General features: G+C 50.0%; 1 protein-coding gene across 1 annotated transcript in view; it reads left to right on the top strand.

Annotated features, from left to right (window-relative positions):
• The window catches only part of LOC144155008 (uncharacterized), a 71,373-nt gene that overhangs the window by 19,828 nt on the left and 26,661 nt on the right, over window positions 1-24,884 (top strand). The window contains exon 2 of the mRNA XM_077686191.1: window positions 17,713-17,854. Within this exon, the coding sequence (XP_077542317.1) occupies window positions 17,713-17,854 (142 nt within the window). The remainder of the gene's footprint in view (window positions 1-17,712; window positions 17,855-24,884) is intronic.

A 24,884-nucleotide genomic window follows, 5' to 3' on the forward strand; every position in this document is an offset into this window, starting at 1 on the left:
CCACACTAGCCTCGCGCTCACTCAAACTCAAACTCACGCGTGAGTTTGAGTCCAAATGAGTCTGAGTGAGTGTACTCATGAGTGAGTTTGCCGACCTCTGGGGAACGGGCCTAAAAGGTCCATTCCAATCTGTTGAAATGGTCTCGATGGGACGGCGATCGGTTGTAGAAGTCCGGCGGGTCTTGTCGGCGGCGTTTTTCGTCGCTGGCAGTCACGGCAGCTCCGGACGTAGTGGGTGACGTCAGAGGTAAGGCCGGGCCAGTAGTACCTCGCCTTGATTTTTCCAATAGTGCGGGCTGTGCCGAGATGTCCGGAAGACGGGTCGTCGTGGCACGCTTCCAAAATTTCGTCACGAAGGTCCGCGGGGATGACGAGAAGGTAATTCGCTCTTGTTCCGGGGCTGAAATTCTTCTTTACGAGGACGGAGTTTCTCAGGCTGAATGCTGGTAAGCTGCGTTTGAAGGTCCTAGGAACGGCAACGTTGCATCCCTCGAGGTACTCGATTATGACGCGTAAGTCGGGGTCGGCACGCTGCTGGGCGGCTAGGTCGCTCTCCGTCACGATCCCGAAGAACGCGCTGTCTTCATCAGAGTCTTGTGGTGGTGGGTCGACGGGGGCGCGGGACAGGCAGTCGGCGTCGGAGTGTTTCCTGCCGGATTTATAAACGACTGTAACGTCGAACTCCTGCAGGCGCAAGCTCCACCGCCCAAGACGGCCAGAGGGGTCCTTCAAATTGGCGAGCCAACACAGCGCATGGTGGTCTGTTACAACCTTGAATGGCCTTCCATACACGTATGGGCGAAATTTTGAAATCGCCCATATAATAGCCAGGCACTCTTTCTCAGAGGCAGAATAGTTTTTCTCCTCCTTCGACAGACCACGGCTGGCATAGGCGATTACCCTTTCGCAGCCGCTTTGCTTTTGGACAAGGACGGCACCCAAGCCTATATCAGTGGCGTCCGTGTGCATTTCCGTTTCGGCATTTTCGTCGAAATGAGCGAGCACGGGCGGGCTTTGCAGGCGTTTTTGCAGCTCGCAGAATGCTTTTTCTTGGTCGTTTTCCCAGCTGAAAGGGGTGCTGTCTTTCGTCAAGCGCGTGAGTGGCTCTGCAATGCGTGCGAAGTTTGCGACGAAGCGCCGGTAGTATGCGCACAGCCCGAGAAATCTTCGCACGCCCTTCTTGTCTTTCGGCCTAGGGAAGTTCGCGATAGCTGAAGTTTTTGTCGGGTCAGGTAGGACTCCCGCGGCGTTGACGACGTGGCCCAAGAACTTGAGTTCCTCGTATGCGAAACGGCACTTTTCAGGCTTCAGCGTCAACCCCGACGTACGAATGGCCTCGAGTACAGACTCCAACCTTGCAAGGTGTTCGTCGAAAGTCCGAGCGAATGCCACTACGTCGTCGAGGTATACGAGGCAGGTGTGCCACTTAAGGCCAGCTAGCACAGTGTCCATGACTCTTTGAAACGTCGCTGGTGCTGTGCACAGCCCAAACGGCATCACCTTGAACTCGTATAGGCCGTCTGGGGTTATAAATGCAGTCTTCTCTCGGTCTCTCTCGTCCACTTCAATTTGCCAGTAGCCGGTCTTCAGGTCCATCGATGAGAAGTACTTCGCGTGGCAGAGGTGGTCGAGGGCGTCGTCGATTCGGGGGAGGGGGTACACGTCCTTTTTCGTGATTTTGTTCAGTCGTCGGTAGTCAACACAAAACCTTAATGTGCCGTCTTTTTTCTTTACGAGTACGACGGGCGCAGCCGAGGGGCTTTTCGATGGCTGTATAATGTCGTCGCTGAGCATGTCGTCGACTTGAGTCCGGATGGCTTCCCGTTCGTGTGAAGAGACGCGGTACGGTGACTGTCGGGTAGGTCGGGCTCCATCTTCGGTTATTATTCGGTGCTTCGCTATAGGGGTCTGACGTAGTTTTGCGCTCGACGAAAAACATTCGCTATAGCGACGCAGCAAAGCCAATAATTTGTTCCGTTGTTCTTGCGGTAGCGCCGGATTCACGTCGAAGGGCTGCGGGAGCTTGAAGGTTTCTACGGGGGTGCGTTCAAAGTCGGCGACCGCGATCACGTCACTTGCTTCTTGCGTTTCTTCGAGGAATGCAATTGCCGCGCCCTTGTTTAAATGCTGGTACCCCTCGGTGAAATTAGTAACCAAAATGTGGGATTGGTGTTCCTTGAAGCGCGCAATGCCTCTTGCGACAGACACACCGCGGTCGAGAAGCAACCTTTGGTCACTCTCCACGATAGCGTCAACGTCAGGAGCAGCACCTTCACAGTAGACGGTGATCATCAAACTTGCGCGGGGTGGCAGGGTGACATGATCATCGGCTATCCTTACAGCTGCACGGTGTTCGGGGTTCGGTTCCGGCGTCATGGAGTGATCGGAGGAAAAAGTTATCGACTTGGTCTGCAGATCAATTATTGCGCCGTTGTCCGTCAAAAAGTCCATTCCGAGAATTACGTCGCGGGAGCAGTTAGGCAAGATGACGAACGCGGCAGGGTACGTCGTGCCGTCTATGGTGACGCGCGATGTGCACGTTCCACTTGGCGTCACGAGGTGGCCTCACATGTGCGTATATGCGGACCGTCCCATCTGGTCATAACTTTCTTCAGTTTAGACGCAAATGGTCCGCTCATTACCGAATAGTCAGCTCCCGTGTCTACGAGGGCGACTACGTCAAAGCCGTCGATGGACACCTTGACGTCAGATGCAGTCTTCCTCGAGTTCCGGGTTCGTCGGGGCGTCGTATCTCTGCTTGTACGTGTTGACGGTCGGGCACTGTGCATCGTCGTTGTCGTCGTCTTCTCAACGGACGTCTCGGTCAGGTCGGGTACGCGTCGCGCCGTGTAGCTGTCGTCGTGTTCAGGAGTCTCGTCAGGGCTGGGTCGGGTCGTCGGGATGAGGGCATGTCGTGAATCACTGTCTTCGGTGCGTCCTTGCGTCGTTGGAGGGTTTCCAGTATTTCGCCGTAGAGCAACTTCACCTCCAGAAGTTGCTGCTTTTAGTTTCCCCCGCGTGGGCTGGGGGACCTTCCACGTGCGAAATCAGCATTGCTACGGCGGTTAGGCGACTGGTATGGGTAGGGCGATGGCGATCGGTGTGAGCGGGCTGGTCCTCGGTTGGTGTTGGACAGGTATTCGTCGATCTCAGTAGGGCGCTGGCCGGGTCGGGGGCGTGGGGCGTCGACGGAGAAACCACGCAGTCCGAGACTCCTGTACGGGCAGCGACGATAGATGTGATCGGCCTCCCCGCAATGGTAGCACAGCGGACGATGATCTGGCGTTCGCCAAACGTCAGTCTTCCTCGGCGTCTGGGTTTGGGCTGTGTACGGCGGTACGGTCGACGGCGGCGAGAGTGGGGACGGCGGCGAGAGTGGACGGCGGTACGGTGGAGCTTCTTGTAGACGGGTTGGAGCAGGGCGGGGTCGACGAACAGCCGCAGAATAGGTCATCGCCTGTGGCTCGCGGGGTGCCTCGGATGGCATAGAAGTGCCCAAAGCGTGTTGAACCTCTTCGCGGATGACGTCAGTCAGGGAAGCCACTTGAGGTTGCGGCGTCGTCGGAAAAAGCTTCCGAAGCTCCTCCCTGACCACTGCTCGGATGGTCTCACGCAGTGTGTCGGAGCTTGTAGCCCCGGCACTGATCATCTCGGAAACCATCACGTTGACCGGTCGATCGTACTGCCTCGTTCGAGCTTCCAGCGTCTTCTCCATCGCGGCCGCCTCAGACGCGAATTCGGCCACCGTCTTGGGAGGATTGCGGACAAGGCAAGCAAAAAGCTCCTGCTTTACCCCTCGCATGAGAAACCTTAGTTTCTTTTCTTCTGTCATCTCCGGATCCGCACGTCGAAACAACCTCTTCATCTCCTCAACAAAGATCACTACCCCTTCGTTGGGGTGCTGCGTTCGAGTTTCGCGTAAAAGCGCTGCGCGTTCTTTTCTGACCACGGTAGTGAAGGTCTTAGTGAACTCGCTTTTGAACTGAGCCCAGTTTGTCAAGGAGCTCTCGTGGTTCTCGAACCAAGTGCGAGCCGAATCTTCCAAGTAAAAGAAAACGTGCCGGAACGTTTCTGCGTCGTCCCACCTGTTGAATTTCCGGACGCGCTCCAGTTTTTCCAACCATTCTTCTGGGTCTTCTGCGGGGGCTCCTCGGAATGATGGCGGTTCCCGTGGCTGCTGCAGAACGACAGGAGGATTGGCTTGGTTGAGCATGGTGCTGGTTGCGACGTTTTTCTTCTTCGTCTTCTCCGGTAGTAGACCGAACTCGGGTGGTAAATCTTGCACGCGGATGCTGGCTCTTGTTGGACTGGCTTGGCGGCTTCCAGAGGTTGTAGTGGGCATGAAGGGTGCGTACCCCGCACCTCCACCAGATGTCACGAAGAGAAGGACGAAGCAGTTGTCTTGAATGAGAAATACGTTTATTGGAGCGAACTTGTGCTCCCCTAACAACTCAAAAGAATACAGAGGCGGCGAAGCAGCGGTCAACAAAGTGACTTGCACAGGCGAGTGTCGTCGAATCGAATGCCCCGGCGTCCGCACTGCAGGCTTTTAAGAGCGAATGCTCTTTATAAGCGACCCCAAACCATCCACCGCCGGCGTCGGCGGCGGCGTCCGCAGTGCTCTTTAAAGAAAAAACAGCATCCGGCGCCAGGTTTCGATCCGAGGACTTTGCGGGCCGCAGCGCGACGCGCTACCGACAAAGCCACGGCCGCGACGGTGATATCAGTGTTAGACGCGCCTTATATCTTTAACGCATTCAAACTACGTCGTCAGCGGCGTGCGTTGGCGACTCAGCGGCGTTATAGCGGCTTGATAACTGCGTGGTGTACACGTGATACTACAAACCCAATGGAAGAGATGGAAGAGAAGGCGGCGAGGCGTTGGGCTGCGGGGGCCGAGCGCAAGCGCCGCAAGCGGGCCGACAACCGTGCATTCGCACTTTCACATTCTCCCCCTCGGGGAAATGCGGGGGAATTTTTTTTATCTTTCGGCGCGCGTGGTTCTCGAAACGTCGATTCGCATCGAGAACATAGTAGATCCAAGAAGATTATTCTGGGCTGTTCACGTTAGATCGGAATGCTCTCCCTATCACAACAGATAACACATGCGGCACAGAAAGAAAGAATGGAACACGCGCTTCCCTTGGCGCAGAGATAACGCAGACCGGCGCAGCCGGGCGGTAAAAGCAAAACACAAATAAACAAACCCAATGTATGGTTCGCGGCAATATATATATATATATATATATATATCAGTGTGTCGAACCGCAAAAAATACGGGTTCGGTTACGGTTCGGGTTCAGGTAAATTTATTTTGTTCCGGTTCAGTTCCGGTTCGACTAATTCTATCCACGAACCGGTTCGCGAACCGGTTCGGAGTGTTGAACCGGTTCGTGAACCGGTTCAGAACTGAATTATTAGCAAGGCGTGAAAAATCAGTTTTGTATACTTTAAATTCATCAAAACTGAAGTACTTTTTTTCTTCACTCGAACTAGTGGTTTTTTGAAAATGAGCTGCAATACTACTGTCAAATTTGAAAATATTGGCCAGGTGTAACAGAAAATGTACCAGCCTCTTTTTCACCCCCCTACTGTCATCCTAGAGACTACACAAAGCCGCCGCCAAGAGACATGAGTGTGTTATTTATTGGTGCCCCTTGCGTCGTTTTATTGTACTGCTTAGATGCTAATAATGACTTAAGAGGTTGCCCATTTTGCTTGAATTACTTCCTTGTTACGTCACTGCTGATGCTGGGTGGCAGAAAATTTGAAAGTTTTTTCGGTGTTTCTCACCACTTCTTGTAAAAACAACTTCCTTAACGAGTCACCAAAGGCAGATCTTTCAAATAAGGCAAGGTAGGGCTTTGTTTTCATGGTCCATTTAGGATCCTTGGCCAAGCATGTAAGATGACGCGGCGGAAAAATATCGCCGACCAGGGGCTGCGGCCCCTTCGTTATCGGGCTTACTGCGACAATCAAGAGCGAATGCTGCCTGCAAAACAATCAACAAAGAAAACTTCCACGTAAAGCGCACAAACACACGCCCGCGCACACAACATGGCGTTTTATTCGCCTGTGAAGAGCAGCTTTACCTGCACAAGAGACTACCAAAGACGCTAGTGGAAATCAGCGAAACCAAACGTACAGTGCCCAACGCTGGGCACACCTGTCAATTCGAAAGAACACAGTCTCTAGAATTTCGAATAGACACGTATCTTCGCTTACCTCACCCGCCGCGGTGGCTCAGTGGCTAAGACGTCGTGCTGCTAAGCATCAAAAACGCGGTTTCCATTCCCGGCCGTGGCGGCCGCTTTTCTGATGGAGGCGAAAAGCGAAAACGCCCGTGTGTTCGAGGTTTCGGCGCTCGCTAAAGATCCCCAGGTGTTCAAAATTCATCCGGAGCCTTCCACTGGGCCGCGCCTCATCATCTGTGTAGCGTCGGCGCGTTAAACCTCATAATCAATCAATGTTCTCTTTCCCCGTGCAGTACGTTTAAGAATCTTGTTTCTCCGGCCCCTTCGCCCTATTTTCCCCTCTTCCTCGTTTCGTGAGGTTCGCCTCGCTTGTATAAAGCCGATGTCTCGAACCAATAACAAACATATGTGCGTCCCTTTCTTCGTGCGTCCCGTTAGTGGCGCTGTTTTAATTCTTGTGATTATGCATGTACCTAAAAGCCAAAATTTCAACACTCTTTAGCTGCTGTAAATAGGCATAGGCAAATGTAGGGCTTGAACCTTGGCTGGTACACAGTGCAACAATCTCGTGGACTGATTGCACTTGCACTGTCCCAATGAGGGAGAAAGAGAGAGCGACAAACGTTTTATTGAGCCTTTTAAGGCTCCTTGTGGGGGCGTGGTGGCAGGCGCACCGGCGACCGCGGGAAGGGTGAATTCGGTGCTTCAAACATCGTGCAGGCTGCCAAGAGTTTGACATTTCTTCTTCCCAGCCTTGCACCCTGCTTGCTCGACCATCAGCAACATACCATTGCAATTAGGAGCCTTAATTGCTATACTGGTGTGCAGTCGTTTCACCATGTTGTGGCTATGGCGTTGTGCTGCTGAGCCGAAAGACGCGGGTTCGATTTCCGGCCGCGGCGGCCGCTTTTCTGATGGAGGCGAAAAGCGAAAACGCCCGTGTGTACGAGATTTCAGCGCACATTAAAGATCCCCAGGTGGTCAAAATTAATCCTGAGCCCTCCACTGCGGTGCGCCTCATCGCCTGCCTTGCGTCGGCGCATTAACAAACCTCACAATCAATCAAGTAATCAAATTGTCACCATGTTGTGACCGTGATGAGCGTGTTCGGAGCATTTTAATTCATTGAACGGGTAAAAGTGAGCGAGAGATTGCGAAGTTGATGGCGCGTGAAAGAAAGAAGCCCCTAATGACACTTACCACCCGTTATCAATAACGGGATGGTCGAACCGTTTTGTCGAGAACCGGAAACCGTTATTTCTTTTTTCGGTTCAGTTCCGGTTCGGGTTCAGCCGGCTCAAAAATAATGGTTCGGGTTCGGGTTCAGTTCCGGCAAAAATACCGGTTCGGTTCCGGTTTTCGGTTCGGTTCGGTTCCGGTTCGACACCCTAATATATATATATATATATATATATCTATATATATATATATTATTTAAAATTCCTTACAGGCCCATTTACGGGGCATTGAGTACGGGGGTAATTGGTGAAGATTATACAAAATTAATTCACGCGTTACAAAGCAAAGCAGCACAATGAATTCAAGCACGAGTATTCCTTGTCGGTCAAGGTGAGAGAGGAGGAGCTGACATATCGTTCGCCACACCTTTGCGGAACTAATGCTTTGGTTTATGTAGGGTTGGGGCGTTTTTTTCAGGTTTTTGGTTACAATATGTTTGGCGTGTGTTTTATCTTTTTCTGCCGCATGTGCCTCGGCCGCCGTTAAGTCTTGTAATGGATTGTATGATGGGGGAAGGGAACCCGACCACGTGTACTCTGGATGGTATATATGTGTGTTTTTCAATAAACGAGTAGTTGCGAGTAAGCGCCGTGCTGTCTACGTCTTCCTTCGTCCCTGTGTTTTGAGCGCTTTTGTTTCCATTAAGATGAACACCTACCAACTAGACCAACTTTCCGTTCTCCTCCGCATGCGGCTCGACTTCTGCAATGTGGCAGCCCGCTTGCACCGACATGGCCGCCGGTCGTCGCCCACATGTGCCGACTTCACAACAGAGCCCGAGACCCTGGAGCACCTGCTCTTCTCCCTCCGCCATCACGATGCCCCGAGAGCAGAGCTTCGGGCGGCACTGCAGCGTCTCGGGCTGCCCAGCCACACACTGATGGTCCTGCTTTTCCCGGCGGGCCCCAGGTCCAACCGCGGGAAGCCTTCAGACTTGTCCTGGCCAGGAACCTGGAACATATTTTTAAACTGTCGCCTTTTAAGCGGCAGAGCGCCTATGGCAGTTTGTGCGCGGAACGTTTGGGAGCACTGCAATCAAGACGCGCAAGCCGGCACGTCACGTGGTATTTTTATGTGTGGAGTACCGTAGGACCGCACAATGTCCGGCCGCGTCCGTGCGCATAGCATTTACAATCGCAAAAAAGTCACACAGGCACAGGCAGGATTCGAGCCTGTGTCTGGTAGACCAGACAGAGTTAGTGTCAGTCGTCTTACCCATTGAACTACGACCGTGAGCTAGTACCCGAGAGTCAAAGGGCTTACTCCCTCGCCTGTAACGGTGCGGAGTACCTTAGGACCTCCCAATGTCCGTCCGCGTCCATCCGTGCGCACACCATCATCAAGCGAAAATCAAGCGAAATTCGATTTGAGCCGTGAGTTGCAGTTTCATTTAGGGAATAATCAAGGTGCAACTCACGGCTCAAATCGAATGACGGTCGGGGCGCAACTTGGATGCCATTTCGAGCCCCCGTACTCCGCACCCTCGCCATCATCCACGGAGTGGAGATGCTGCCATTTTATTTTGTATTTCGCGGGCATCTGCAATAAGCTGGAAAACACTAATACTTAATGAGTAGAAAGACAGAAACAGTTTATTTGGACGTTTTTAAAACCGCTCTGGAACTTTCTTATTGGGATTTTTTGCCTAGCTTTGTTGGTTGGAAAGTTGGCTAAATAAAATTGACTAATAATCTAATTAAGCAAAATACAAAAAATAGCGTGAGGAACTACACACAAAAGAGAGTAACAGGCATTTGGTTGCGTCGTCTTAGAGTGCATGGACATATTTTTAAACTCTGGCTAAAGCTAGGTGAAACATATGGCCACAGGATCACTAGTACGGATTCTTGGGCAAGTTGGTGTGGCGATTTTGACGAAGTCATAGCGCAAAGAACGAGGACAAGAAAGAGGACACACAACACAGCGCTAACTTCCAACTAATTTTATTTCACATACACGCACATATAAGTATCCACAGCCTACCCGCAATCACTTCCCACTCTCACCGCCAATGCTGACGTGTTGCAGCCATGCGCAGAAAAGTTGCCTCCTTATCTGACAAACTCAGTGACGGCACGCTCACACAGGACAACCCCGCTTTACTAATCAAATCTGCCTCTACTATTTCTCTTACATTTTGTTCCTTATGTTTCGAACGTACCACACATTGCTCAAACCGTGGCACGCAGCCGCAGTCATGGCAGTGAACAAAGAAATGGCCATCCTCTGTAATTGCTGACATTCTGTCTGTGCTCACCTAACCGGTCGTTAAGACATCGGCCGGTTTGGCCTATAGCCCCGTTTACATTGACCCGACGAGGGCGCGTTGAGTTGAAATAAACAGGTTTTTTTGGACTCGACGTACTGCATAAGCGGACGCGGTGAGTCGAAAAGCCGTCGGGGCGAGTCGGTACGACTCGCAGGCAGGGGGTAGGTTGACGCGCTCGTCGGGCTGAGTCGGCGGGCGGTGGGGAGCTGAATACCGTATTTGCACGATTATAACGCGCCACCGATTGTACCGCGCGGGTAGGTTCGCGCAGAAAAACCCGAAAAAATAATTGGACGTCGGCTTTACCGCACAGATGTAAAATACATGACACTACTTACCTAGAAGAAGGAGATTTTATTTTGCGCGTGCAACTGTAGCAGCCAAAAATAATTTGTGCTTCGTAAACTTGTTTATCCAGCTCCTGCAGGGAATAAAACTATGGTGGGAAACATTGAAGCTGTTTGCTATTTCAAGTGTCTTGACCTTCATAATTCTACGTGTGACGGGCTAATTGCAATAGTAGAAAAATGAGTAACAGCTGACAAAGGTATGTCATTCAGGAATGAGTGCGCCGAAATTCACTCACGTGATATTGACGGATTTTTTTATTGGATTGCGTTAGAGTTTGGGAGGACCTCGTGCCTAAGGCAATGTTGCTGGCCGATTTAAAACCTGATTTGGTTTTGAGACCGATTGTGACGGGCACACAAATTTTAAGGCTAGCTTTTAGCAAAAGAAGGTGCACTCTAGAATACTAAAAATACGGTAGCTCCTTCTCCGGCAATCCTCCGGCCCCCTCGCCTCGACTCTTTGAATGGAGCTCATATATACGCGGGAGGGGTCGAGGTAGCTAAACCCGCCAGTCGACTCGACCCTCCCTCGTCGGGTCCATGTATCCGGGGCTATATACGCGTGAGGGGTCGAGGTAGCTGAACCCGCCAGTCGACTCGACCCTCCCTCGTCGGGTCCATGTATCCGGGGCTTATATATCGCTTACCGCACGAAAGGGGAACATCATACACCACACCGACTGCGCATTTAACACATGGCTTCCTATGTCCTTTTACACACCAAACCGGTGCTTTACGGAAGGGGTTAGTCAACTTGCAAATTTTGTGCAATTTGTTAGGTGCAGAGAAAACAACCTTTACGTTCATCCGATTGGCAATCTTTTTTAGACGGTGGGACGTATTGCGCAAATATGGAATTACTGCTACTTTTTTCCTTTCACCCTCCTGTAACCGGCCCTTCCGCTGTTCTAAATTCTTGAGGTTGCTCTCAGCTACCGATACTAGAATGGACGCCGGATACCCAGCAGCGAGCAAGCGCTCCGTTTGCTCTTTGAAGCTACTCTCCATGGAATGGTGGCACGATCTTTCAAGAGAATTCTTAAAACACAGGTTAACTATGCCTCTTTTTGTGAGCTTGGAGTGAGCCGAATGAAAAGGTAACAGGCCCTTGTCTGCTCTCCGGTGATATGCCCAACATACATGTCACTCAGAGAGCATCAGTTTAATATCAAGGAACTGTAGCACCTTGTTGTCCGGAACCTCATGAGTCAACACCAAAGGACTAAAACACTCTTTAAACAGGGCTAAAAGCTTAAAAACAGCCATTGGAAAATTGGCAACGCTGTTGTCAAAGATTACTAAAAAATCATCAACGTATCTACAAATTTTTACAACATGAACATCATCTAAGCGGTCTGCAAGACACCTGTCCAAGTGGGCTAAAAACAGGTGGCTTAAAACAGGAGCCAAACAAGAACCAATACACACTCCCTGCTTTTGAATATAGTATTTCCCATCTCATTCAGCAACTGGTCATTCAGCAACAGGTGACCTCAAATAAAATTTTTTCCTCTATGAATTCAATTAAGTTGTCTCTCTCTCTCTCTCTCTCTCTCTCTCTCTCTCTCTCTCTCTCTCTCTCTCTCTCTCTCTCTCTCTCTCTCTCTCTCTCTCTCTCTCTCTCTCTCTCTCTCTCTCTCTCTCTCTCTCTCTCTATGAATTCGACAAAATGGCCGCAGGATGCCGAAGATCGTCCATTGTCAATCGTCCGTAAAAAATCATCCGCAGTCAAAGGAAGCGGGTGAGCCGCTTCCTATTCGGGGATTCGAAGAAACGAACCTTTCGTCAACATTGGAATCGTTGATATCGGCGTTTTCGCCAGGGAGCTAGTGATCGGTGTCCTGGTGCGGCCCGAAACGTTGCGCAAACTCCTTAGAGGCCCAGCGAAATGGCACTTTCGCCCAATGCGAGAGCGAAACCCAGGCCAGCAAAAATGTAGGGAATGCCTGACGCCTCGTTTACTGCACATGGATGCGTTACCGAAAGGTTCGACTTTCTTCCCGGCCACCTATAGCCGGCGGGTTATGTCTCCGCCGCACCAAACGCTGACGTAACGAGATGCCGATAGAGGGGCGCAGAAGCGAGTGCGTGAGAGACTGCCTATGTTTATAATTACTTTACGTAGGGCACAACTGCACAAGCCAGGCAAGCACCCGGCCGCCCGCTATCTTGCGTTCTGCTTTCCCCCGGCGACGGAACAGCAGAGTTGTCAGAGTCGGGCTGTTATGCCCTCTTTGCTAATGGTGTGATGACCCACTGGCTTAAAAAGCATTGTGCGCCAATACGAAAAGTTTTACGAATTCATCTAAATGTTCTCAACGGCCTAGTTTGTTCCTTTTAGAAATATAGCCCATCTTTACTGAAATAAAAAAATAAACAAGAAATGCATTTTAGTTTGATTAGTTTTCATTAGATGACGCTAGCGGTCTTCCAAGCGACAGTTGTATTTTTATTTTTTATTTTTTAGTTCAGAAGTTACATATGTCTAAAATAAGCAAACTAGGCCTTTGTGCACATGTATATGTACTTTTAAAACTTTTCGCCTTCGTGCGCGATGGTTTTTAAGACCGTGTATCACGAAGCAGCAAGGCCCATAGTAATGCTAACAGGTGGGGCCCCCTTAAAGGGGCCATGAATACAAAATACAACCTTGTTTAATTGGAAAAAATTAACCTTTGGAAACTCACTTAGCTTCATTCAAGCCACGAAAGACGTTTTTTAAACCCCCTAAAAAAAAAACGCTAAAAATAGTGCAGAACTTTCAGTTTCGCGCTAGAAGACGTAAGCAGTGATACAATAGAGGAAACATTAAAAACACAGCTACCAGTGTGTTTAAATGCACGTTAGCACTAAAGTTCTATAATGAAACGGAGCTAGAGGCATCCTAAAATCGCGCAGTCATGTTTCTTGGCGAATGCTTTGGTCCTCGGCCGCCAATCGTACAAGCAGATGCTGTGACGTCGAATGACCCGTCAGACAGTGGCTGCGGAGTCGCCACTGCTTTATCTGCTTGTCTGAATATCGCGATTACTTGATTAGTGAGAATACTGGTACCATCGTTATTGGGACAAAGCAGTGTTTTTAATGAACCAAAACTTTCCCGCAATGGCTCTTTAAAGGGGCAAGGGTACTTCAGGTCCTGGGGACTGTGGGTAACGATTTGGGTTGATGGATCATGGTGAGGCTGTTACCTATAGCACTCTCGGGCAGCGAGATCCTTTTCTCGTGCAGAACGGCTGTTTGTGTCCGGGAGAGCCTTCTTAGTATGGTTGCCCCTATCTAGTGTAGCCTAAGGTGTCTGGAGCGATGTTTACTTCCGGACAAGCTAGGTAGCACTCCAACCTGGGGATACTTGGGGAGCAAGAAAGAGGAAACGCCGCGCGTCTGTCTTTACAGTAAACCACTTCCTGAGCGGGCGTATACTTCTAGTTAAAACCTCTGTGTTTTCGCTAAATTTGTTCCGAGAAGAGACTCGTGCCGCGATGAGTAAGGTTTGAATCAGCCGCTGGACCTTTGTACGCGCGTTGCACAGGGCCGCAAGGAGGTAATTGATATTGAACGATATCAACTGAACTTATATAGAATTGTACTCAGGTGCAGTCTTGCTACTTGGTTCATACTTATCGAAAAAAAGGCGCACAAAACGGACATAAGAACGAAGAAGCTCCCGTGTTTGGAAGCACACGTGTTTTCCAGCTCCTTCATTCTTATGTACCGTCATCTGCGCTGTTTTTTTCGTCGTGAAAGTCGTCAAGAGTTGTGAACGCCGCTTTCTCTTCGCAAAAATCACACTGCGGAATTTGTATGCCCCGAGCGTAGAACTTGGCTTAAAAAGTAGGCTCGGCTCCTTCAAGGCAGTCCATGGAGCCGTCAGTGCGGGGCATTGAGTACCCGTCGTTCCGAATAACCTTATAGTGCTCGATAATCGAAACAGAACCAGAAAGAACTGTCCTTCTCCACTAAGACAACCGTAGAGAAGGAAAAAAAGAACACTTTCTTCACAATCTTCATTTCCGACGACTAGACAAGGTATCGACGAAGGCGATCAATGGTGGCGATGACATGCTGAATGAGCGAGGTGTGCAAGAAAGTGGTTCACATAATCAAAGGTTCGACGAAATGTCGTCTGGTCAGGCATGAGAACGTACAAAAGAAAAGCGTCGGAACCGCATACGGGTTCCTTGTTCACTGAGAAAGACAAGAAGTCGTCATCAATTATGTAGCCAGCCGGTGACGTAAAGAGCATGCGTAGACGGCCGGCAGAGTTCATCCCCAAAGCAAATCCCCAAAACCGCTTAAGAATCCAATTGTCATGCCAAGCCCAAGCCAAAAATCAAACATGTACGATTTTTTATAAAGGAACGCTGCAGATATCACTTTTGTATTAATTTGTTGACTTATATGTGCGTAATGTCTTGTTGTTCTTCAACAATATTGACAAGTATGAACATTACACCGGACTTGGACGGGCACATTTAGCTGTGACTATATAAGACTATTGCGCAGGCATTATTTTACTTTGGCCGGGTGGTTGAATCGAGTCACAGACAGTAGCGCCAGAGGGAATGCCGCGTCCGGGTCCACACCGGTGGCAAAGGCACGCAAGTACTGTTGTGTGAAGGTGAGTAGGCGGTGGTTCTCAAGGCGCCGAAACTCGTCCATCATGTTCTTGTCGATGTTGTCGTCTCTGTGGTAGAATCGGTAGTCTCCGTCAGCGTTGGTGAGGTAAAGGTTGTTGACGTTGGTGCACCGGATGAGAGCAACGTACACGCCCTCCTCTTCGCAGCTTTGTCTTCTTCTCCTTCTTCTTCTTCAGTGGTACCCCTACGGGAAGATGACGACGGTGGTTGAACGCGAAGCTATCTCGTGATGGATTCTTTGGTTGGCCAACCCCTAGGGGCATTCTGCCACAATCATCATCAGAGGCGCTGCGGACGGGGCACGGACAAGTGACATGCCCCCGAGCAAGAGGTGCTTCGCATCTAAAATACGACATGCGCATTGCTCATGTACCGACCAGCAAGCTCCAGAATCGGCTGATGAATGCGAAAGACAAATTGCCGAGTGATTCATTCCCTGGAGTAGTATACAACATATCATGCGCTGATTGCAGTCATGTGTACATTGGCGAAACAAGGAAGTTTTCGCGACGACTGAAGGAGCACCAACGTGATGCGAGAAATAATAATCACACGACGAATGCCATAGCGGAACACGCGCACGAAAATTCCACATGATTGACTAGGACAATTAAAAAAAAAAAGAACGTGTCATCCCGGTGGCTGCTGGAATCGCTTTTCATCCAGTCAACGCCAGCCACGATATGAACCGGACGAATGGGACTCTGTCGGCCGTCTACGCATGCTCTTTACGTCACGGGCTCGCTACATGATTGACGACGACTTCTTGTCTTGCTCAGTGGAAAAAGGAACCGGTATGCGGTTACGAAACGTCGAATATATTTTTATACATGGTCAGTGTTCGTTTTTCTTTTGTAAGATAGTAGTTGGAATGTGAATTAGAGGGAGCACGGTATACTTGCCAGGTACGCCCACTATCAATTTCATTTGTGTCCGAGCAAAGCTGCAGCTGACGTGGCAGCGGCAAAACAAGGAATTCGAGCAGAATGACTTCCACTGACCTATTTAGTTAGGAATATTAGCTACAATTAAAAGGTAGCACTTGACCTAGCGTATAATGTTCGCACAGCCGTAATAGCGGCCGGCGGCTTATTGAGGCGGCGTACAAAAGACTACATCTACACTCCAGGCTTTCCGAGTTCGGACTGCGCTACGAGGAGCGCGGTCGACATATCGTCTTCCACTGAAATACTGCCTGTTTTCCCCGCCTGCAGAAAGGCGGCGCAGTTTCACATAACGCCTCGCAGGCCGCAGGTGCGTGGCCTTGGGCGGCGGTATATGTGACCTAGGTAGCTAACCCTGTACTGAGATAATAAGAGCGTTATTTTAAAAGACAAAATAATGAGCTCCCAGGAAAAACTGAGCAGCATCAAACAGTTAAAGTTGCTCTGATGCCAGGTTGCCAGGATGGTTGGCGCGAACCCGGCTCCGATATTTTCGGCTTGCACGCGACAATCGGTTTCCTAAACAGCACCACAATGGAATGGCGAAACGGAATGGCGTCCTGTGTACACTTGGCGCCATTCCCTGGTTCGTTGGACACACGATCCATTGAGAACTGCCGGAGTTCGCGCCCACGCAAATCTTCACTTTGTCTCTTTCTTCGCACAAGCGTTTTTTTTTTAATTGTGTAGTACTGCTTAGGTCGTTTAGGCGCAGGATTCAGCATGCATAGCGGCGCGTTTATTAGACGTTTTCTGTTGTCTAAGGAACGCCGGTTGTTCCCGGTTTTGGAAATTGAACGTCACGTGTCACGCCCGACGAGATCACCGTCATCGTCACCTTGCGTGTGGGGCGTGGAAGTTGAGAAAGGCTAGATTTTGAAGACAGAATCAGTTGCGTTTCAGAAGTCGCAACTTAGTGACTGGCGGGCGTGGTTCTGCTGGAATCGGCTTGCGCTGGCGCACCTTCCTTAAATTTTCTGATCGTATCGCCCACTCTGACTCTGTCCTTGCTCTAGAACGTCTATATGTAAAGTGTGAATGGTATATACGATTTTTTTAGATGCGACGCATCTCTTGCTCTGAGGCATGTCCCTCCTGCGTCGGCGTCGGCGTCGGCGGCGTCTGCACGCCACCTGCGCACGCGCGCCTCTCCTCCGCTCTTCTCTCCGACAGCTGTGCGCAACACTCTCACTCCGTCTCATTATCATAAACAACAGCTGCGTGCGCGCGCTTCGCTCCGCTCGCGTCTGCTCCGGCGCGCAAGTGCGCGCATGCGCGACTCTCCTCCGCTGTCTCCTCTCCTTCAGGCGCTGTGAATATAAAGCGGGTAGCGCGCTGCGGCGGTTCAGTCAGCGCTCCCTCTCGTTCGACGCCGCGTGTCTTTGCTTGACGACTCCGTGCTTGACTTGATTCTTCCGATGAAGACGTGATAGAAGCGACGGTCACTTCAGCGAGTGGGCTGACACAATCCAATACCAGCATCAGCGCAAACGCTCAAGGCAACGTTACGACCAATTGAACCCCCCGATGCGTCGCATCACATCAGGGTTCCCTCGCGGCAAGATGGGCGTAATTTTTCGGTTGATGACACCAATAGAATCACTTGGACTTATACGTTCATCAGGCGCTTGTGCACACGGGATTTTTTTGCATAGAAATTTTGAGGTTTTAAGCTCCGAAGCTGCACCTGGTGCGCCGTAGTGTAGGGCTGCCGATTAATTGAGATCACCTGGGCATATTTAACGTGCATGAGAATCTCGACACACGTATGTCTGTTTTTTTTCCCGCCTTCATAAAAACGGCCGCCACGGCCCGTATAGCGGTCTATATTTCTGTTCGTTTAACTTCTTTTAGGGCAAACGTTTTTTAGATTTATGATCGCAGTGACGGGCAGGCATAGAGCTAAATAACTCGTACAGCGGACGATTACCACTGGGATACCGCGGCGGGTTGGTTTAGAACTGGCCTTATGTATACGGAAGCAGGAGCACAGTTGTACAATGCTGCCTCGAGAACCAAGAGCAGACGGAGGTGTATGTATAATTGTATATCCACTTGCCGTGTTCACCCCCACAGGTCTCGGCGGCGCTGGTCGTGGGTACGCTCGTGTACCTGGGCTACTACCACCAGGAGGCCGTGCACTTCCACTTGAACCACGCGTACGCGCACGTGGGCCACGCTCACGCTCAGCACGTCATCGCGCACAAGTACCTGCAAGGTGAGGTCTCTCGTGTGCTGAATACCGCTTTTTTAAAGTGAGAGCTGTATAAGGGACACGCTCTCCGGAAAACCAATATTACTGATATTTTCGATGCCGCATAAAGGTGGGTGGCTTTTCATTCAATTAAAAACGTATTGTAGTCAATACTGGTGATAAAAACCATGCCTCATTGCTGTTATGAACAATAGCTATATTTATTGAAAGAAATATAGCTACACATTTAACGATGTATGTATGGCCGTCCGTGTACGTTCGCAGAAAGTTTCTGGAAGGTGGCACATCCACTCACGCGTACACAGAAACAGAGTTAGCACAGTGAATAAACGAGATAGCATACATATATATGGCATGGCATTGCATGGCCACCTGACACTGCCCCACGGTGATGCTGGCATTAAACTTTTCGGAGGAGTTCGACAATATGCCCCACTCAGTCATTTTAGCGGACCTGAGATAGCTGCATTGCGGGGAACATGCACTCCATTAATTCTGGCTATCAGAGCCACTCCACAAGGAGCAGTACTCTCCCCACTGCTCTCTTACATCTTCCAAACATGAAGCACGGACTTGAGATTACGATGTCACAGTCTAGGCAGGCGCATGTGTTCGTGGTGAGCATGAAAGCTCTACTTTAAAGATGCAGTTGGCGTGGTCAATACTGCGGACTCTCGCGCGCCTCGCAAAAGTCAGAATTCTTCGTGGTTCAGAACCAGCGAGACCCAAGCGGGAACCACCACCACCGGTCGAAATGCACCTCGGGGGCAACACTATTCGCCCCTAGCTCTATATAGTAGATCAAGATCATTGGTATGATCTTCGGGCAAGATACGCGATCCTCATCATTCAGCTAAAGCCCACCGTGGACCAGGTATCTCACATGATGTGTAGAATCATCACGAAAAAATCGCGGCTTTGAGGAGAACACGGCGGCACGTCACTCATGAAGGCCTTCATTGTTTTCCGTATCACGTGCGCAGTCCCATTAGCTCTTCTGAGCAAGCAAGAAGAAGCATGAACACGACCATTCACAGATGATAAAAAAGCGTGTTCTGCATTTCTATATATACCTTGCTACTCCTTCAACTGGGTATCCTAATTGGGTTGTCCGAACTAGTTGAAAGATATCTCCTTCCACCATACAAACGGCCGTCTTTAACGAAGGCTGGCTGCTAATTCCTCTCAGATTAGGGAATCAACATGCTTGGTTACAACGGCGCACCTACAGAGCCCATCATCTGCTCAAGAACATATTGAAGTCCAACCGTCACCACGCAACATGCGCCCTGAACGCCAATGGCCTCGTACCAAGGCCATCTCGCGACGGTACCATGATGATGCTGACGCGGCCTTTCCAGGCGCGATGGCATAGCCCTCCTACTCAGCTTTTGCCTTGGCAGTAGGCCTCCGCCCAAGGGGTACAGGCAATAACGGCCTTCATCAAAACCTTACAACCTGCTGAAGCTGAAGAAGCGGCAGTTACCCTTGCCATATCCCGCTATACCCAGGCGACAGTAGTGACGGACAGCCAACAAGCTTGCCGGCGCAATGCTACTCCGCCACCCCCACAGCGACTGATCTACATCGTGTGGACTCAAAACCCATCTGGGAGTGTAACGAAACGACACGGCACCCGACCTCGCGCGAGAAATGACCCGCCGCACGGGGGAGTGGAGAAAACGCCGCCTTTGACAGACTCGCTCCTCCCCTCATGTACGCAGAAGTTACCCAACACCTATGTCTGGCCCTACGTACGCTTCCTTCACCCCACCGACAGCTGTTCATCCAGCGAAAGCACTACTACCGCGCCTGCGCATCTCACGTCGTGCGCCATTGGCGCGCCCACGGGTGGTTGCCCGATCAAGGGACGGCGGAAGGACCTTCGCCTTGAGATTTCAGTAGAGAAGTCGGTAGTACCGCGAAAAGTTCCCTTTTAACATCCCGGGCTCGCAGACGACCTCTGTAGAAACTCGTGTGACGCATGCTATGCGACCTGGCGAGCCCCCTTGCCAAATGTGGACATCTGAGTAGTTGCTGTTCCGCGCAAATGAAGTAGTCCGGCTGGCAGCAGAAGTACAAGAAGTGCTGGATGATTAGCTTGAGCTCCACGTTGAAGGGACTCGTACCACCGTTCCGCAAACTCCAAAACAGGTTAAATTGGAGCACATGTGTTTGCACACGCAGAAGGCCGCCCGCGAACTGTGGAAGTTAGAGGTGGCAGAGCGTGGTTCTTAAAGCTACTAGTCTGATGGTGACCAATCGTACCGCCTATGGCCTTCTCAAGCCCCCGGGCCAGATTCGTAACGATAATCTTGTAACCCGAGGATAAGAGGGTGATGGGACGAATATCATTAGAGATCAAATCTGGTCATGTTTTTTGTGTGGGTACATCAAGGCTTAACTGCTGTGCCGCATGGGAGGTGGCAGATGTTCCCCATTTCAAATTTCTCCTGACACAGGTGCGAGAGCTGTACTGAAATCTCCGTAGAAGGTCACACAGAACTCTCAACGATTGTATCGGGGCGAGAGAATTCGGTTCAAATGCGCAGCGTTTTTATGTAGACTAATCGCGAAAACCCGTCTGTCAGTCTGCAACGCTTCATGTTTTTTGCCCTCCAATTAAAACAAGGCTGCATAAAAAAATTGCCGGCATTGAGATTCGCACATGGGTTTCTTGGGGTTGAATAGAGGCATATAACCCACTGTATACACCCCGGTTCATTCTCAAACGGAATAAAAATCTGCATCTATTGCGTTTCGCAACCATAGAAACTCTGCGACCGTAGCAACCATTGCAACCAACCGTAGCAACGCTCGCTACACCCGCAGCAACCATGATGACGCAATTGCGCGCGCTCTTGTCGCTTGAACTGGTGGTCAAATGACAGGAGCGTGTGCCGTTACGGGATCAGTACAAACTGTGCCGCCGTTCGAAGTTGGTCAGTCACCTTTGAGTGGTTGCGTGGCTAAGGAGGAGCGTGCCATTTGATCATGCCATTACGTCCCCTCCACCCCCCCTTCCCCCTTCCCTGACCTTGTGTCGTCACCCGCGCTGTCGTTACTGCAATAGCCCTGAGGCGACCGCAACCACTCACTGATGAAGAACCAAGGCTGAGAATTCCGAGCGATAGCAGGCGTGTCGTGTGAGACAGAAGGGACTGAACGGGGCACAAAGTGTCGCGGCTTCTATCAACAGTGACGGAACGAAAGAAGAGGAGCGCGGTCAAATCCCTTCGACACGCTACCCGAAGCCGCATTTTCCGATGATTCAGGATAAAGTAGAAGAAATACAATGACAAAAGACACTGTGGGCGATATAAATTAAAGTTTAGGAAGCCTAATTTACAGATTAATCTATGCATTTTAATCACGCCTAGTTCCTCTGGACGTTTCGATGGCACGTTAACATCGGTAGCAATTGCGACTTCGTCCTCTCGGTATAATTAGCAGATATTCGGCGTTTCCCCCATCGCCGCACCACCTCTTGAGGAGGACAATCACGTCGTCCCCCGCATATATCGCGACATGCTCCCCGATTCTCACCTGTCCCGCCGCACTCTTCCGCTGCTGCGGTGATAAGTTGACGAAAGACGAGGCTGCCGACTGCAGACGTCTTCAAACTAACACCTTCCACAACGGCACCTTCCTCCATTCTATCCACACACCCCCTACTTCGTATCTCCCCCCCTTGTCACTACTGCTTGCTTTCAATGTAGCACGCTTTACCATATGGTTTGGGCATGCGCCCATACCCCCACCCTCCCACATCTCCCGTCACCCTCCCCCGAGCAGTGGGCCGCCATGCGTGCCAGCCCAGACCCATCCGACCAGCCTCAGCTAGTCCACAGTAGAGATGTAAGTTTTCATGAAATTTTGAGGAGCGGGGAAAAAACAGGTTTTTCATGTTTTCTTTTTCAAAAAGAAATATGGAAAATTGCAAAAATACGATTCCACACAGATCTACAAAAAAACTCTATATACTTCTCAAGGCGAAAGCCTAGATGTTTCATCAAACGCAAAAAGTGACCTTAGTTGCTGGCGACTACACCAACGAAACCAAATTACGGCCGCTGTAAAAAGAAAATAAGTAAATAAAATATACACAGGAACTTTTTTGGGTTCCGGGAAAGCCACAGTAACAAATATTTCTATAATTTATCATTTTCTGTCAATAGTCACGAATATTTCCTGTATTTTGTTTCATACATTCATGTGTAATTGATGCTTCATACTATTTCTATGGTTATTATACGATGTGTTTTTTAATGTACCAAAATTTACAGTCTTTGTTAATCGTGTAATGTAGGTTGGATGCCACTTCTAATTTTGTTCTTTGTAGTATTTCAAATTTTTTTATTGGTCTTCACTCACCCACCTTTTTTACTGGCTGTTTATGTGTCAGCTGTTCATGTATTTCAGCGCTGCCTTTTTTTACCTCTCAGTGCGCCAGTACGAAGCCTTCGGCTGTTCCTGGGCACTTGAATAAAAGTTGATTATTATTATTATTATTATTATTATTATTATTATTATTATTATTATTATTATTATTATTATTATTATTATTATCGCCATCTTGCGGCAAGATGGCGCCCAGCAAGGATTGCTGTATTCTATGCTCCTGTGTTTTTTACGGTAAACAAAAGTTTTTCCGCTGCCTTTCCTGTAACAAACGCGTGCACGCGAAGTGTGTTGTGTGGCCGGACGCTGAGCTTCAACTCCTGAGTTCTGGCGCTCGGCCGTTCAAGTGCAACATCTGTGAAACGGCTGAGGCGGCGGCTAGGCCTAGCGGAGCCGGCGACGACATCGGCACGTCCGCAAGCGGGGCTCCTTCCCCCTGCTCCCTTCGACGAGACTCGCCGCCCGTCGTCGAGAAGGCCCCGGCCCCGCCGTCCCAGCCGGTTGACCTTGACGCCGAAGCTGCCGGTCTCCGCGCGCTCCTCATCGACGCGCTGGACGGTATTTCTTTCCTCAGCGACCAAGTGGCCCGGCTGCGGGAGAACAACGACCTCATGCGCCGGGAAAACGCGCTCTCTTTCGACCGCCTCCGTCAAGAGAGGGAGGGAGACCGCGCCCATTATGCGAAAGTGGTTAGTTCCCTGCGTGCGGAGTTGTGCTCCTTGCGTGCCGAATTGCTTCGTCGCCCCCCTGCCTTGCAGGATGAAGTACGTCGCAGCTCGGAAAAGCCTTCTTTCACGCAAGTTGTCTACAAAGAAGTGTCGCCGTCGGCTACGTCGGCTCCGCTGCAGTCGGTGTCTTCGGCTTTTCCGACACTGCCTCCCACTCCGTCCCCACTTTCCCCGCTGCAATCTGTGTCTGTGCTTGATCGTAACCCTCCTACTATTGAGAAGAAGCGCCGTAGCCAGGCATGTGTAGGTGCATCGGACACATGTGGACTCGTAGTCGTTCCGCAGCCGAAGCGCCCCAAAGCTATGTTCGTCTCAAAGCTTTCCCCATCCACCACCTCTGCTAGCCTTAATGCCCATCTGTCAACTTTAGGTGTCTCGTCCTTGAGCTGCCGACGACTGAAGACGAAGTTTGACACGTACGCATCCTTTTATATATCCGTCAGTGAAGAGTTTTTCGAGCGCTTGAATGACCCCGCTGTTTGGCCGAAAGACTGCCTCTTTAAGGAGTTTCGAGGCATGTTTCGCGAAGGCATGCTTCACAGCTCTGAGCGCATCACATAAGAAACGCAATGATGACTAGTACTTTGGATGTGTTTTATCAGAATGTGCGCGGTCTTCGTACCAAGGCAACTGACTTCTTTGGTAATGTTCTGGCTTCGTGTTTTCCGTTAATAGCTATCTCTGAAACTTGGTTGTGCCCTGATATTCTGTCCAGCGATTATTTCCCTCAAAATTACCATGTATATCGTAGTGATCGTGCCTTGACGGGAAGCAAACAAAAAGGGGGTGGGGTCCTTCTTGCCGTCGACAAATCTCTCCCGAGTGTGCTTTGTAGTGATATTCAGAATGCAGATGAGTCTGTATGGGTTGAAATTCTTATCTCTAAAACTGAAAAACTTCTTGTTGGGGTTTTTTACATTCCCCCTGATGTAGCTCCTGACGCATTCAATCAGTTAGTTTCCTCCATTGAACAAGAGCTTATTACTCAATGCAACCGCAAGGTCCTCCTTCTTGGAGACTTTAACGCTCCTGGCGTTCAGTGGAGCCATCTATCCTGTTCCCACCATAACCACCACATTGAACAGAAGGGTAATAGATTACTAGATTTTTCGTCTTTCACTTCCATGGCACAGCATAATCACATAGAAAACTGCAGTGGAAACATTTTGGACCTGTGTTTTTCGAATTTTGATGATGTTAGTGTGTCACACTCTGATTGTCCTTTAGTTAGACCTGACAGATTTCATCCTCCTCTTTCTATTTCCTGTTCCCTTCCCACAATGCTCCACCATTCCGTAAGTTCCTGCAACACGCAACCTCGCTACGCTTTCGCCCGGGGAGATTACGTTGGGCTGTATGATTACTTTTCTGCTGTCCCTTGGTCGACAGTCATTGACGAACCTGATGTCAATGAACAAGTTGACCGTTTTACTGAGATTGTACTTTTGGGTATGAAGAAATACATCCCGCAATATTTACCAAAGAAGTTCAAATTCCCACACTGGTTTTCTTCTGAATTGCGGGATGCCCTTAAACTCAAAGAACGTGCGCATAGAAAGATGAAGCGCTCTGGTGCGAACCAGTTCACTCAGGAGTTTCGGCGCCTACGTGCCTTATGCAAAATATTGCACAAGCGTGATCATGCTTCGTACCTGGCATCAGTAGAAGCTAAAGCAACCCATCAACCGGGAGCCTTCTGGAAGTACATTCATTCAAGATCTAGTAAAACTAAAGAATCTATTCGTTTACTAGACTCCAACGGCAATGAGGTTGCGGAGGTGGCCGACTGCTTTGCTCGTCAGTTTTCTTCTTTTTTTGGAATTAGCGGTGGCAGTGATAACAGTAGCGCCCCTTGTCACCAGGGCGGTAACTCTGGTTGTTTCCAACTGGATGAGAACATCGTG

Source organism: Haemaphysalis longicornis, unplaced genomic scaffold (genome assembly GCF_048455015.1).
Source record: "Haemaphysalis longicornis isolate Haplotype H1 unplaced genomic scaffold, Haemaphysalis longicornis Haplotype H1 scaffold_1, whole genome shotgun sequence".
In the NCBI taxonomy this organism is placed as follows: domain Eukaryota; kingdom Metazoa; phylum Arthropoda; class Arachnida; order Ixodida; family Ixodidae; genus Haemaphysalis; species Haemaphysalis longicornis.